The 14,596-nt window shown below is 38.4% G+C and overlaps 1 protein-coding gene across 1 annotated transcript; it reads left to right on the forward strand.

The window, feature by feature from the left end:
* The first annotated feature begins 34 nt into the window (after positions 1 to 34).
* On the forward strand, positions 35 to 14,303 carry LOC141444435 (uncharacterized). The gene is made up of 13 exons (XM_074109984.1): positions 35 to 411; positions 2,211 to 2,391; positions 3,671 to 3,866; positions 4,975 to 5,076; positions 5,409 to 5,567; positions 6,385 to 6,529; positions 7,302 to 7,392; positions 7,784 to 7,843; positions 8,199 to 8,336; positions 9,685 to 9,815; positions 10,201 to 10,358; positions 12,226 to 12,365; positions 14,166 to 14,303. The coding sequence occupies exons 1-13, from the start codon at positions 227 to 229 to the stop codon at positions 14,301 to 14,303; spliced, it is 1,824 nt and encodes a 607-aa protein (XP_073966085.1). The 5' UTR covers positions 35 to 226.
* The last annotated feature ends 293 nt before the right edge of the window (positions 14,304 to 14,596 follow it).

Genomic DNA, 14,596 nt, shown 5'->3' on the forward strand with positions numbered 1-14,596 from the left:
ATAATTTTGTTTGACTTTGACATTGACATGAAGTTGCTGACAGAAATTGAATTGGTGTTGTTTGGATGTTGAATTTTGTTTATATTTTAATTTTATAGCTCAAAATTCGTGGGAAAACGGAACACATGTGCTAAAAACTATAACTCTAAACATTTTAAATCAACTTATACAATGCTCCGCAGCAGGCTTTAGTGATTACGAAACCTAATCATAGCATAACCTCAAAATGAGCTCTATCCAAGAAAGACTGCAGCTCAAAAGAATACCTTTGGACACATGGAACATTCGAGAACAGCTATGTTTGGCTTCTGCTGTAGTCCGGAGTGGAGATCAGAACTGGATGTCGGTTTCCCGCGCTCTAAAAACCGTCGGTGAAACAAATAGACCAGCTGATTGGTACTCCCAAAAAAGGTGCGATATTATGACTTTTTTCAAATTATACCAGTCTTTCATGCTGTTTTAAAGTGTTTTCATGTTATTTTAGGTCGCATGATCATAAAGAAAAAGTTCAGTACTTATTTTTGTAAAACAGACAATCACATTGTTTTTGTTTATTGTTTACAGTGTAGTAGTAAATAAACCTTGATTATTATTGTTTATCTTTAAGTGCTTTGTTGTTGTTCTTTAAAAAATATGGCTCTGTCATCGGAGGACAATTTTGCCAGTGTCTAGTAGTTTTTGCCGTTGTACGGTAAAAAAATTCTAGAAAACGAAATATGAGAGGTAATAGTGGATGAACGATGAACAGCGCGAATCTTAAGTGCTTTATTTCTGCTGTAGTACTATTACTTGTATACTCAAGTCCAAAATTAGGTGAACTAGATTGACAACTGAAAATGTTGCCAGACATAGCAAAAAAAATAGGCATAGGAATATGTTGATACAAATTGGTCTATATAGCCTTGTGTAGAGGTGGAATAAAAATGTTTGTCACTTTTGGATTTTATTTTCATAGCTTTAGGCCTGAAAACGACAAAAAGGATAACAACAAATAATAACATAACAAATATTTTAAACACATTTAAATATCAGAAATAGTTCCAAGCAAGCCGATGACAGTTAAGGCAAATGACATTATGAAATGTTAATAAAACAAAATGGCGAATGGCGTCCTTTTCAATGTTCAACATTTTTATAAAAATCTTTCAATTAAAAGATTTATTTTATCTTAATTTCTTATTGTTTTTTTTTTTAAGTTTTTTTATAATATTGATATTACAGCACTGGTGTAACTGTGGCAACATTTGTGTGTAATGAACTGTCAAGTTGGTTTGTCTAATTCTGGACTTAAGAATAGTGCTATTTTTTTTTAATGTGTAGGCCCATATACAAGGTTAGACTCAGGAGTCATATTTACCTCGACGTTTCGTCCATATAACAGTGGCCGTGGTCACGAATAGACCATGGCCTCTGTAATGTGGTCAAAACATTGAGTTAAATATTACTCATATGTTTAGCGTGATGTCCCATTTGTGGTATTTTAATTATGAGTGATAATCACTATAGTTTTAAATATTACCATATACAAGCTGTTCTAAAATTATGCCAGTTTGGTTAGCTTCATGGAACACCCTTGTAAAAGCATAAAATGTAACCTATGCATTAGCTATTTACAAACCAAATTTACAGCTATTTTAGTTAAAATTTCACATTTCAAGTTGGTAAATTTGTATTTACGTTTTATTTTATTGTTTACTAGTTATTGCCCTGACTTTGTCTACGAAAAATGAATTGATCACTATCCAGCAGCAACTATTCTATTTTCTGGTATAAAAACCTATCCTTAAAGCACGAATTCAGTGTTTAGTAGCTAACTGTGAATGTAACAATCTAAAATAAAGTAATATTTGAGGCAAAAATAGTAATTATGACAGTTTTAATAAAAGGCTCTTATTATGTCCAGATATTAACGAAAACACATGTTTAGAAGTAAATCGTATATTCAGCTTGGTAGCTGTACACCAAAGTGAGAATGCCATCACAATCTACAACTACCTACTTTCGTCTACTTTATTATTTAATAAAGTTGCGAAGTACCCCACCTACATTGACTGTATATGACAGCTCTATTGTTATTAAAAAAAATATATTGTTTAGTGCCTTACCTTCGCAAAGTAACACCTGAATCAATTCATTGTTTTTTTTTTTTTTTAATTTTTGTGCACTGGTGTGACTATGCTTTATTTATGAATTATTTTTAATTTAATCAGCTGTGCCGCCCAATACGGAGCATTGCTAGAACATGTGGAGACCCCAAAGCGCAAGAAACGCAGCTCCGAGGGTGCGGTGGAGACTCCCCAAGAGAGCATCCTTAAGAAACTCATGCAGGAGCGAATGGCAGAGATACAGAAGAACATTACCGAGATGAACCAGCAGTATGAACAGTTAAAGGTAGGGTATTAAAGGTAACCTAGAAAATAATGGCAAAGGTTAAAGGATCATGCAAAAATTCAAACATTAGGGGGGAGGCCCCCTTTGAGCCTTCTACCTCCACTGACTGAAGACTTGTCCCATTTGTTGTTGGAATGTGTTCGGAATTCAGACGTGAGAAGAAGAGTTCTTGGAGGTTTGGGTCCCATGCACAATGGCCAGGTCAATTGTTGGCTCTCAGAGCTAACATCTGACAAAGTCATTTGCATATACCACTTCTTTGATATACCCCTTGTGTAAGGAAATGAGCGAGCACCCATGAGGCTGACATGATCACCTGGAGTGTTCAAAGCCTCAATAAAAATAAGAAAAAAAAAACCACTGAGTTCTCTGTTGATTTGTGACAAGAACAAAACAATTGTAATTTTGAAAGTAATTATTGTGAATCATCATCATCGTCATCATCACTCTATAGCAGTCCACTGTATTTTTTGTACCATCAGCCAAATAAGTGGTCTATCAATTTTTAAACAAGTTCCTATCATCATAAACCGAACATTCTACTCACGTGTGTAATGTCTCTAAGCCGACATTGGCAAAATACGTCTTGCTATCATGGTAAGTGAAAGCCATTAAAAAAAAAAAGTACCTATCAAATGAATATGTCGCTAAAATCGAACTTTCAAGTTGACAGACACGTCTATTCTTCTTCTTCTGAAGAAGAAGAAGATCAACTTTAGGGTGGCAGACCACACTACGCTGACGCGTTTCCAACTCAACCAGAGCTCATCTTCAGAGCAACACAACCGTACACCATGTTACCAGATGTTAGACTAACAAACCATAACAAACATTTTCATTTGTCACTGTAACTCCCTAAAGCGGGTACCTATATTTTTTCTCAAACAAAACAAAACTACCCACCAAATATTAATAAATCTTAATCGCCATATAAAACTACCTTGATTTTTTTATATATTTACTGCGTGTTTTATTAACTGCCATTTCATTGCTGTGATTGCATATTTTGCATAAGCTCCTATTGCTGTCCCTACTATTGGTGTCCCTGTCTAACATGTGAGTAAGAGAGGGACACCAATAGTTGCCGGCCACAAATTGCAGTGAAAATATGGCCCGTCTAGAAGCCCCTTTAGCTATCATAAGGTCGCGAGTGAGCAAACAAATTGTTTTAGTTCATTGATATGGGCCTCCGCAAAGTAACGCCTGATTCAATAAATTAGCAAGAATAAAAAAGCTTATTAATGTGGGTACAATTAGCAACTCTAACTTTGCTATGCAGAATGAAATAAACGAAGTACGCAACCCCACGACTTCTGACGAGCGGATTCGTGAAATGTGGACCGCGATTGAGACGGCGAAGCGTGCGCGCGAGCGAGAGGCGGCTAAGCGCGCCGCCTGGCTGCGCGAGCGAGAGGAGCGACGCGCGCGGGCTGAGAGGACCTGGCGCCCACCGACGCAGCCGCAAAGTGCACCCTGTATGTACACTTAGGGTTCAAAGCATAAACCACAACAAGAGAGTCCAAAAAGGCAAGAGTGGCACAATAGTACATTGAGTCTAAAGGGCAGTAAATAAGGAATTACGAACGAGAGTCTATTAGAAGCCCGAAGTCGAAGACTGAGGGCTTTAATGAGTCGATGTTCGTAATTCTAGTACCGCCCGTGCGACATACAATGTTTTTCATCACATTTACGAGTAAAATTTTATATTTCTAAAAGAAAAAGTAAGTATAATTCTTCCAAATATTGGCGATACCTTAGGCTGCGCTCTTAGCAGCCCCCTCCCTTAGCGCGCCGCAGCGTGCGTGTGCATGTGGTCCTGCAGCAGCGCACACAGCACCATCAGTACGGGCACTGACTCATTGACCGACCTTGGGCTTCATGACAAGACAATGTGTACGCGCAATGACTCATGCGACCGACCACGGGTTTCATGACAAGACAATGTGTACGCGCAATGACTCATTTACCGACCACGGGTTTCATGACAAGCACATTAAGGTCGAGGGTTTTATTTAGGGGGTTGCAACCAAGGTAGCCTGCATGTTTCGACACTGTTTACGAGCAAGTGTGATGAAAAAATTAAAAATTGTCACAAATACGTAACATGGGCCTCTCACATGCGCGCAAACATTCGTGCTTTGTATTACATACTATACTTTGTATAAAAACAAAATTTATATACTATATTGCCCGCTTTGATGTTGATGTAAGTACGTCAAACGCGATGTACTATCGAACCAACTGGATTGTGACCCACAGTGGAATTTTTTCGTAGAAAATGTCATAGTGACATTGCATTGCTTGAAAAGGGAATTCATTGTGACACACTGAGTATGTTCTATGGTGGGTTAGGAATAAAATGGTTGGAATGTACATCGAAAAACCGCAAATGTAGAAAATGTCCTCTATAATGACTGAATGGTTCGTTAATGGTTTGTAGCTGTACATTCGTTACAATTCAATTTTGATTAACATGAGTGGCTATTTTTTACTTCTGTTTCTATTTTTTTATTATGTGGCCTTAAGTGAAGTGTCATTGTCATTGAACTGTATTATATTCATGTAAATGGCATGTTTTTGTAGCTACCCCGCCGCCGCCATCGTCGCCGCTGCTTACGTCGCTGCTTAAGTCGTCTCCTGTCGTGACTACCCCGCAGCATATGCCGCACCCCGCTACTGTAGTTGGTAAGTGGAACGTGTCATACAATGTAAATACTGGTGTAATACTATTACTACTACTAGGTTAGCTGGAAGAGATCCTTTACTTGGGATAAGTTCGTCTTTGTATCTACCACTTTCTCTGTAACTGTACTTCGCTCGCGTTAAATTTGGAGTAACAGATTTCTACGATCCTTTTCTCGTGTTTTGATACTTTTAAGGATGTTTTTTGTGTCTCTATGGTTTTACTCCACGTCACTTCGACTTTATTCTCCAAACAATTAGATTCAAATTGCTTTGACAATTTTTCAAATATTTGTATGCTGGGCCTTAGGAGGTTAAATCTTTTTTCTCCCCAGAAACGATATCGCCCTCAGCGGGCGCTCCGACGCTGTCGATGCTGCTAGAGAAGTCTGGCTCCACCAGCCCTCATGACAACAAGCACGCCGCCATAGAGCACATCAAGAGTCAGCTGGTGCAGATAGAACAGTTGGTGCAAATAGAGCAGCAGCGGAAAGGTACTGTCTCTATAAATAACCCAAATTTAATACATTATGCACTGTATCTGTAACCATAGTCTTAGCACCTCATTATCATCCACATTTAAACTATGTCGAGTGGTATAACAGAGCCATAATTCTGGGTTTACTAATATTTTGCAACTCAATATTTCGCACTGATATCATTTCCTACTAATCATTTGATAAATTATTATTATGCAAGTTATTATCTGGGATTTTTTTAAGATGTCATTTATGTTTTGGTCAAATGTATTGATTGGCATACCTTAACTTAGCAACATAGCAAATGTTTATATTTTCTGTAAATTATGTATTATTTTAAGTTCGATGTCGAAATAAAGTTATGTCTATGTCTATGTCTATATTGAATGGCATCTAACCTACTTTCCTAGTGGCAGTTATCCTGGCTACGCTCCGCTTCGCTCCCGCCTTAGCCTTCTTGCTCGCTCGCTTCGTTCGCTCGCACAAATTTTGAAGTAAAACTTTGCAATTTAAAAATTGGCTAAATGTTATTTGACAATTTATAATTTTCCTAAGCCAATCATTTGCTACATAATTATTTGCCACATAAAAGTGTGATGAAGTAAAGATATGCCAACAATTGGTTTGCCAAATGAAACTTCTGTAGTTGGGTTAGTCTGGAACGGCAACCTTCTTTTAAGTTATTTCTGGTGTCCGACCGAGATTAGTATGTAAAAACCGAAACCGAATTTCAGTTTTGATTTTGATATAATTTGTATTAAAAAGTTTGTAAACCTGTGATGGTTCTTACTGACCTATTGTAAAAGATACTAATATATGCATCTCTTTCCAGCAAGCACATCGCAGCCGCCAGCCGTCCCACTCGCACCAGCCGTCGACATAGACGACATTGAAATAAAAGCGGAAGATGTTTACGCTTTCAGAGATATTGATTTACATATACCACCTGTTGCTACTATGCATAAGGGAACCCCAAGGTTTGTAGATTTGGTTCATTCTTATATACATATTGTTGGCGCAGTAGCCAATGTTAATGGGTTTCAGGGTCTTCTTAAATAAGAAATTTATTTAAATACACACACACACACACACACACAAACATCATGCCTGTATTCCCAAATGGGGTAGGCAGAGCACACGAAAAGTTACCGCTTCGGAGTCACTTTTAGCAATTTAAAGTTTTAAAATATTATTTTAAATTAGATATATAATTTATAATTATATTTATTTAAAATTTTATGAGAAATAGTATATTAAAAAATAAAATATTTAAGGTGATCACGTGTGTACAAGTTTAGTAGATTTCGAGAAAATGAGACAATTGTGTCGTCTCTGGCGGTGGAAGCTACTTTCATACAAAAAACAGCGCCGCTCGCGACGAAAGCAATAACTAAAATAGTTCCACGGACCGCCGCATGAGGTTGCTAGCTGATGCGTCGACACATAATTTAACCCACATTATAAAGCTGCGTTTCCACCAGAGATGTGCGGGGATGTGTTGTCAGGACGTCTGTTTGTTTGTAGGTTTTTTATAGTAATGCACTTATTACTAACTACATACGATTTTATTGATTTAATAACTAATTCTTGTATTTGTACTGTGAGACCTTGATGCCAAATTTCCTGATACTAAGCAAATTTAAAATAATAAACTCTATGAAAATAGACATCCTTTGTCTCATTTTTTACACAGATTTCTTAAAAAAAAAAAATTGGCACTACCCGATGGTAATGTTGTCCTGATTTTAGGACGATGGACAAACCGACCTATAAGAAGGACGAAGTGGAGGCGCCGTCCGTCGAAGAGGTCAAAATTGAAACGGCGCCTGAGACAATAGAGGTAAGTTGGCACCAAATATAAACTGTCCAAACTCTCCAAAACCTACGCATGTATGTGTCACGTTACATGTTCTAAATTACATTATTTTAATTATAATTGCTTTACTAGAATTACGCAAGTCCTGGCAGAGTACTTCCAATCATTTATGGAGACTGAAAACGTGTTTTGCATTATCGTCCTCAGTCGAACCACAGTGAGCGATATAATAGAGCTATTATTATGTAACGAATCTCTCAATACCGAAGAATTCAACAAGTATCAAGCTAAAACTGTTTCTGTTACGGAGATATAATAAATAAATTATGTATATACCTACATATAATATGCTTAAGTAAACAGGCCTTCCCAGCAGTGGCGTAAAAAAAGGCTAAGTAGTTTATTGTCTGTTTAGGTTCAGCCTGTCGAAGAGGAAAATTCTCCTGAAGAAGTTCCGATGGAGGAAGAAATAAAGGTACAGTACAGGTCGACTCACAAGAGCTGGCGCGAATGGATTGAACCAAAGTAATGTCAGTTAGACATTTTTGTAGGAAAATGACTGATGCCTGTCATTTTCATATTTGTGTGAAGTGTATTCAAATGGGTAACACATGTTTAATGCATTCGTGCCAACTCTCGCGTTCAGATATTTTGATTAAATCTTTGCTCACATGTTTATGAACTCGACTGTACAACCAGAATGTTAATGTCGCTCGGGTCTCGTCGGCCTTCTTCGTTTTCCTGAAGATTCACATGGGCAAGAAAAGGGAAACCAATGAATCTGGCCACATTTAATCTCCCTTTGTCTTTGATTATACTTTTTTCTTCAGGCTGAGGAGACCATAGAAGAGCCTGTGCCGGTTGAGGAGAAGCCCGCGCCCCCGCCGGAAGTGGAGGTCAAGATCAGCTTCCCGGAGGTCAAGTTCCCCACGCCGGAGATCAAGGTCATACAGCCGGAAGACCAGAAGGTTAGCATTTGGAAACTTAAATATATTAACAATGATGGAGTTCTTCCTGAAGTAATAGGGAGTATTGCTGCAATTTTCCGCCATCAGAGTGCAGCACTAGCACAAAAACGTGAACAGTTTTTTGAGTATCTTAAATGCCATAGTATCATATTTTTTCAATTAAATTTTCGATAATATAGCTCTATCGTTACTATCGATGTAAAATTATGTTATTTTGTTACTAATAAATATAAATTATGATTTCTATAGCTACTAGCTAGCTAAACAGAAATAGCAAAATTAGATATTGTCTACGTCCGCCATCTTGGAATGCTACAAATCGAATCACTAATACTCTTTGGTCATGATCTGTCATGGCGACAAAATATAAAGAGAACCGACGTTGTCATGGAGGTTTGCGCTAGTGGCGCCCCCTGCGCAGAGCTTTGCCTAATGTGCCCCATTTGCGTAGGTTTTAAAATTGTTTAATTTTGATCCAGTTCCAGTCAGATTAACTTGAAATTTGAAACTACTTTAATAAAAATTTGCACCTCAAAATCCATGATTTTTTTGTGTGAACTTTAAGTACAGTCGCTATCAGATATTTCGGAGCGGTCAAGGTGGTCAACAATGTTCCGACATGCACTCTATTATTAAGGGGATCCCATGCCCCAATGACCTTCGATCTGAATTCCTTAGTTTTCTAATGATTTTTGTAGCTTATTATATTAACAACAGCGGCTTTAAGCAATATAGTATCCCATATTTACTTCAAAGTTCATTGTTTTCGAGATATTTGGCATCAAAGTTGAACAATTTTATGCCAAAAAACTGGTTTACTGGCCATAACTTTTGTGTTAATTAGTTTCAAATGAAAACCCTCGACCAGTTTTTAGAGACGTCAAAGACGAACCCAAATATGTAGATTTCGTATATGTTAGATCTTTCACGTCAATAGAGATACGAAATAAGTGTTTATTCAGACAATGTTTAAAAAATACATACAAAATTAAGTATTCATTTTTTTCAAAATCCGGTAAACAAATGGTGATGAAAAATTTAGAGAACCGATAACCGTTTCACTTATAATTCTATCTGTAGTGCAAAAGTAGGAAACGATTCAAAACTTGACAAAAATCGATGAAAACCTCGGGTAGCCCTTTAAGGAATTGGAGTTCATGTTTCGATATTTTCGATCACCTCTCCGAAATATCTGATGGCAACTGTACACAATTTTAAGGGTCAATTTGCTGTTGTATTGACTTGATATACGAGATTTTTTTCAAAGTTGTGATGATTGTAGTTTGGATGACAATGTTAGTACAGTCAAAAAAAGTATAGTCAGCAAAAAAACCTATTTTTTTTACAGATAAAAGAAGAGGTGAAAGAACCGGAAGCGAGGCCGCCGCCGGAGCCTGAACCGGAACCGGCTCCGGCTCCGGCTCCGGAAGTAGCCGAAGTGGTGGAGGAGGTCGCCGCTGAGGTCGTCGAAGAAACCATGTTAGTGTCAATTGTATACAGCCATAATAACCAAGCTCTAGAAGTGCAGTGAAGTAATTATTATTAATTAGTTAATTTGATTGCTTAGTAGCGACATCTCTTGTCTGGGTGAGCGGTTGGTTCCGAAAGAATTTGACGTCTGTCGATGAGAGCGGAACATAGATGTCGCTAGTGCTGCTGTATAAGTAGTAGAGATGTGCCGCTCATGACTTTGGCCGACTAGCCGACTAGCCGATTAGTAGGTTGTAAAGAAGCCGACTAATCGGCCGACTAGTCGGCCAAGCCGATCACAGTTTTGGGGATTTCCGTGACGCCACAGAATATAACCAACTGATTTGGGCGCAAGTCGCAACCGACGCCGGTATTTTATTTATTCGTGTTTCAGTGTTCCGCCGGAGACCCCCCCAGCGCCGGAGCCGGAGCCGGAGCCGGCGCCGCCGCTGCCGCCGGGCCCGCCGCCCGAGGAGCCCACCGTGCTCGAGGTCACCGACCCCGACAGCATACCCATGCCCACTGGCCCGGCGCCCAAGGAAAATGTCACAGGTATTTTATTGGTTTGCTTATGGATTTTGATATCGTCACTACTTTCAAAAACCGGCCAAGAGCGTGTCGTACACGCCCAGGAAAGGGTTCCGTAGCCATTACGAAAAAATCAAACAATATTTCTTAAGGATTTCGTATTGTGTACTGAATCTCCCAAGTTTAGGTATATTTTATATCTTATATTTCAATGAAAATTTGCACTTTAAAGTTGAATATTTCGCAAACAGGGCCCGATTGCATTACAAAGTACAAACTAATATTATTAGCGATTTTGTATTGAAATTTTATTAGCTTGTACTTTATTATGCAATTGGGCCCTGATCACAGTACAAAGTGCAATGATGAAATAAATAAATAAATAAATAATTAGTAGAAAAATTGTCTTAGCAACCCCCCAATGGTTTTAAAAGACCTATCCAACGATACCCCATAATATAGGGTTAGTCAAGAAAAAAAAATCACCCTCACTTCACCTATATGGGAGGTACCCTAAAAAAAATTTATAACTTTTTTTATTGTACCACTGTCGGCGTGACTGATATGTATATTCATGTCAAATTACAGCTTTCTAGTACTTACGGTCTCTGAGCTCTTACCCGCGGACAGACAGACAGACAGACGGACAGACATGGCGAAACTATAAGGGTTCCTAGTTGACTACGGAACCCTAAAAAAACTTATAAAAACTCGTACCTCAAAATAGATAAATTTTAAATAATTTATTGAATCAGATTTATTGATCTTTGCGGAGGTCCATATCAATGAACTAAAAGAATTTCCTTGCTCACCCGCGACCTTTCTTCGCATTTTTGAGGTCGCGTGTGAGCAAGGAAATTCTTTTAGTTCATAGATAAATTTTCCGAGTGAACTTTATGAACATTATGTTAAGTTCAATTTTGTTGACATATTGATTTTAGATACGAGATTTTTTCAAAGTAGTGTCGATATGCAGCTCCCAATAAATTATAAACTATTACTTTGCTCACCCGCGACCATAGAATAGCTAAATCTAACATTTATTTATTTTACTAGAGTTTACCCGCGGGTATTTGACAACTTCTTAATTTGCCATATCTTAATATTATTTTGAAAAATAGATATACAGATAGTTTTTAGCGAAGAGAAAATTTAAATCGGTTAAAAATTGGAAAAATAGTGATTTTTTGAAAAATCTATATACCTGTCTCTTTCTCAAACTCTTTTCTCTATGCTGCAAGTATGGCGGCACTGGCGTGTGACGTCACATGCCAGTATGTCTTTCGCTGTCTAATCTTGTTAACTTGGTAACTTTGTTATTTGTAAAGGTAGCTTGAAATTTTTTTCTCTATTCGATAACAGGGATTGTGAATTTTTAATTTATAAAACATATACAAAATAGTCAAATACCGTATTGGTACATACGTACCGTACCGTACATTTGAGAGCTCATTCCGAAGACCGATGTGCAAACTTTATCGCGGGTTAGCAAAGTAATTGTTTATTATTAACACCATATTAACACCAGTTGCAGTTGGTAGGACCTTGTGCAAGGTCCGCCCGGATCGCTACCACCATCTAGCTCGCTAATCCTGCCGTGAAGCAGCAGTGCTTGCACTGTTGTGTTTCGGCGTGGAGAGTAAGACAGCCGGTGAAATTACTGGCACTTGAGGTATCCCATCTTAGGCCTCTAGGTTGGCAACGCATCTGCAATCCCCCTGGTGTCGCAGATGTTTATGGGCGGTGGTGATCTCACCCACTTGCTCGTTTGCCATCCAGTCGAATAAAAAAAAAACATCATCCCGGTCTGTATACGTCCCACCGTGGGCCACAGGCCTCCTCTCAGATCAAGAGGGCTTGAGCCTTAGTTCACTCTAATTTGGTGTTTTAGTGTTAGAGCCGCCGCTGCCGCCGCTCCCGCCGGAACCGGCGCCGGCCTCGCCGGAGGAAACCATAGAGAACATACAACAGGAGCTGAAGGTGGAACTGGAAGAGATCAAGGATGAAGAGCGGAAGGACGACGATGCTGAGGTAAGGTTCCAGCTTAACAATAGATTATCTTATGTTATTACTACTTATTACTATTGTTTTCCTGTGGCTTCGCACGCGTTTATATTTGATCCGGTAGTTGAAATTGAGGATTTTACGAAATTCCCATGGGAGTGTCAATAATTTATATCCTGGTCTTCACTAACGCTGTACAGTCAGCATCTAAAGTAGCGGATCACTTTTTACTTTGTCGTATAAGTAAATTTGTCTAATTTGTATGGTATTAAGTACGTTACTGTAAAACGACAAAGTACAATACGGTATTTGACTATTTTGTATATGTTTTATAAATTAAAACTAAACAATGCCTGTTATCGAATAGATAAACATTTTTTAAGCTACCTTTACATTTAAAAAAGTTATGAAGGTTTGAAATTCAAGATTAGACAGAGAAAGACATACTGGCATGTGACGTCACACGCTAGTACCGCCATACTTGCTGCATAGAGAAAAGCGTTTGAGAAAGAGACAGGTGTATAGATTTTTCAAAAAATCACTATAAATCCAATTTTCAAACGATTTAAACTTTCTCTTCGCTAAACACTATCTGTATATCTATATTTTTTCATAATAATATTAAAATATGGCAAAATCAGGAGTTGTCAAATACCGTATTGCAGTTACTTTTGCTTCTGACCGTACTAACGCCTAATCAAAATTTGAAAGTGCAAAGTTTGAAACTTCAAATGTAATTTCGCACTGAATGTCAAAAAGCTCAGCGGTGTGAGCCTGGTTTGAACCCGGGACTTAAGAGTACGCGCGCGTCCCCATACAAACGTAGCTGCGTTCTAACTTACAAGCAGCACTACAGATCAAAACTCAACTTTGCTACTAAGTATAATGGGACCAGCCATCATCGATCATCATCGATGCTTAATAATTAGGTTAGGTTAAAATAAAATGTAACGGAGAAAAAACAATAACGAATTTCCATTTCTCATACAAAACTTAAAAGTTTAGTTTATTTATTCACTGAACATAACAATTACATTAAGTCAGATTATATAACAACTTATGCTGAGAGTGTCAAAACTTGTAAAAATAAGCAAATATAAAAAACAATCAATAAAATACAATGTCAAAATAAATTGAATTCGTCCTAGGGAGTGTCAAGAAATCAAAATTAATTATGTCAATGAAAAGTAAAACTATAAATAATTGTATCTCAAATAGGGATCGTCATAACAGAATAAATTTACTTAAAACATATTTACAAATATTCAAATAATGTCAAGAAAAGATTATTTCCGAAAACTCACTTCCAGAATACGGACAGTTATCCATTCTGCCACCAGCGACGATGCATTATAGTATATGTGCCTTCAAGGGCGGTAACAAGGAATTACGAACGAGAGTATTAGAAAGCCTTAAGTCGACGACTGAGGGCTTTAATGAGTCGATGTCGTAACTCAGTACCGCCCGTGCGACATACAATGTTTTTCATCACATTTGCGAGTAAAATTGTATATTTGAAAAGAAAACTAATATTTTTCCAAAAATGCGGATACCGCTGACTACACTCTTGCAGCGCCAGCCCCCCCCCCCCCCCGCAGCATGTGCCGACGTGCGTGCGCCGCGCTCCTGCACGCCATGCGTATCCACACTCGTTGACCGACCTTGGGCTTCATGACAACAAATTAGTACGGGCAATGATCATGCGACTGACCACGGGTTTCATGACAAGCACATTAAGGTCGAGGTTTTCATTTGGGGGTTGCAACCAAGGTAGCCTGCATGTTACGACACTGTTTACGAGCAAGGTGATGAAAATCCTTGTTCCAGGACTCTATCCCTCAAAGAGATGATAAAGGGGGGGCCGAGCGGAGGAGAGGGAAGAGCGGACGGGAGCGGCTGAGAGCCCCACGCGATACAGACGATGACACCGCCATGGAGGTCAGAATGGGAGTGCTTAATATTTAACAGACTACGGAAACAATAATTAAATAAATATCGTGGGACACTGGGAAATTCACCACGAGCTTTACGGTGAAAGAAACATCCGAGGTACTACACACTGTGAAGTAAATTCAATGGTATGTGTTGTTTCCCAATCCGTCATTCTGAGGGAGCCCTGTGCCCAGCAGTGGGACGTATAATACTATTCAATGGAAAAAAAATCAATGTGTAAACAAAGCATTTTTCACGAATACTCCGTATTACTTACATTTGAACGCAATCCCGATCATATTCACATCTCAATGAGCTCAGCACTG

Source organism: Choristoneura fumiferana, chromosome 30 (assembly GCF_025370935.1).
Source record: "Choristoneura fumiferana chromosome 30, NRCan_CFum_1, whole genome shotgun sequence".
In the NCBI taxonomy this organism is placed as follows: Eukaryota; Metazoa; Arthropoda; class Insecta; order Lepidoptera; family Tortricidae; genus Choristoneura; species Choristoneura fumiferana.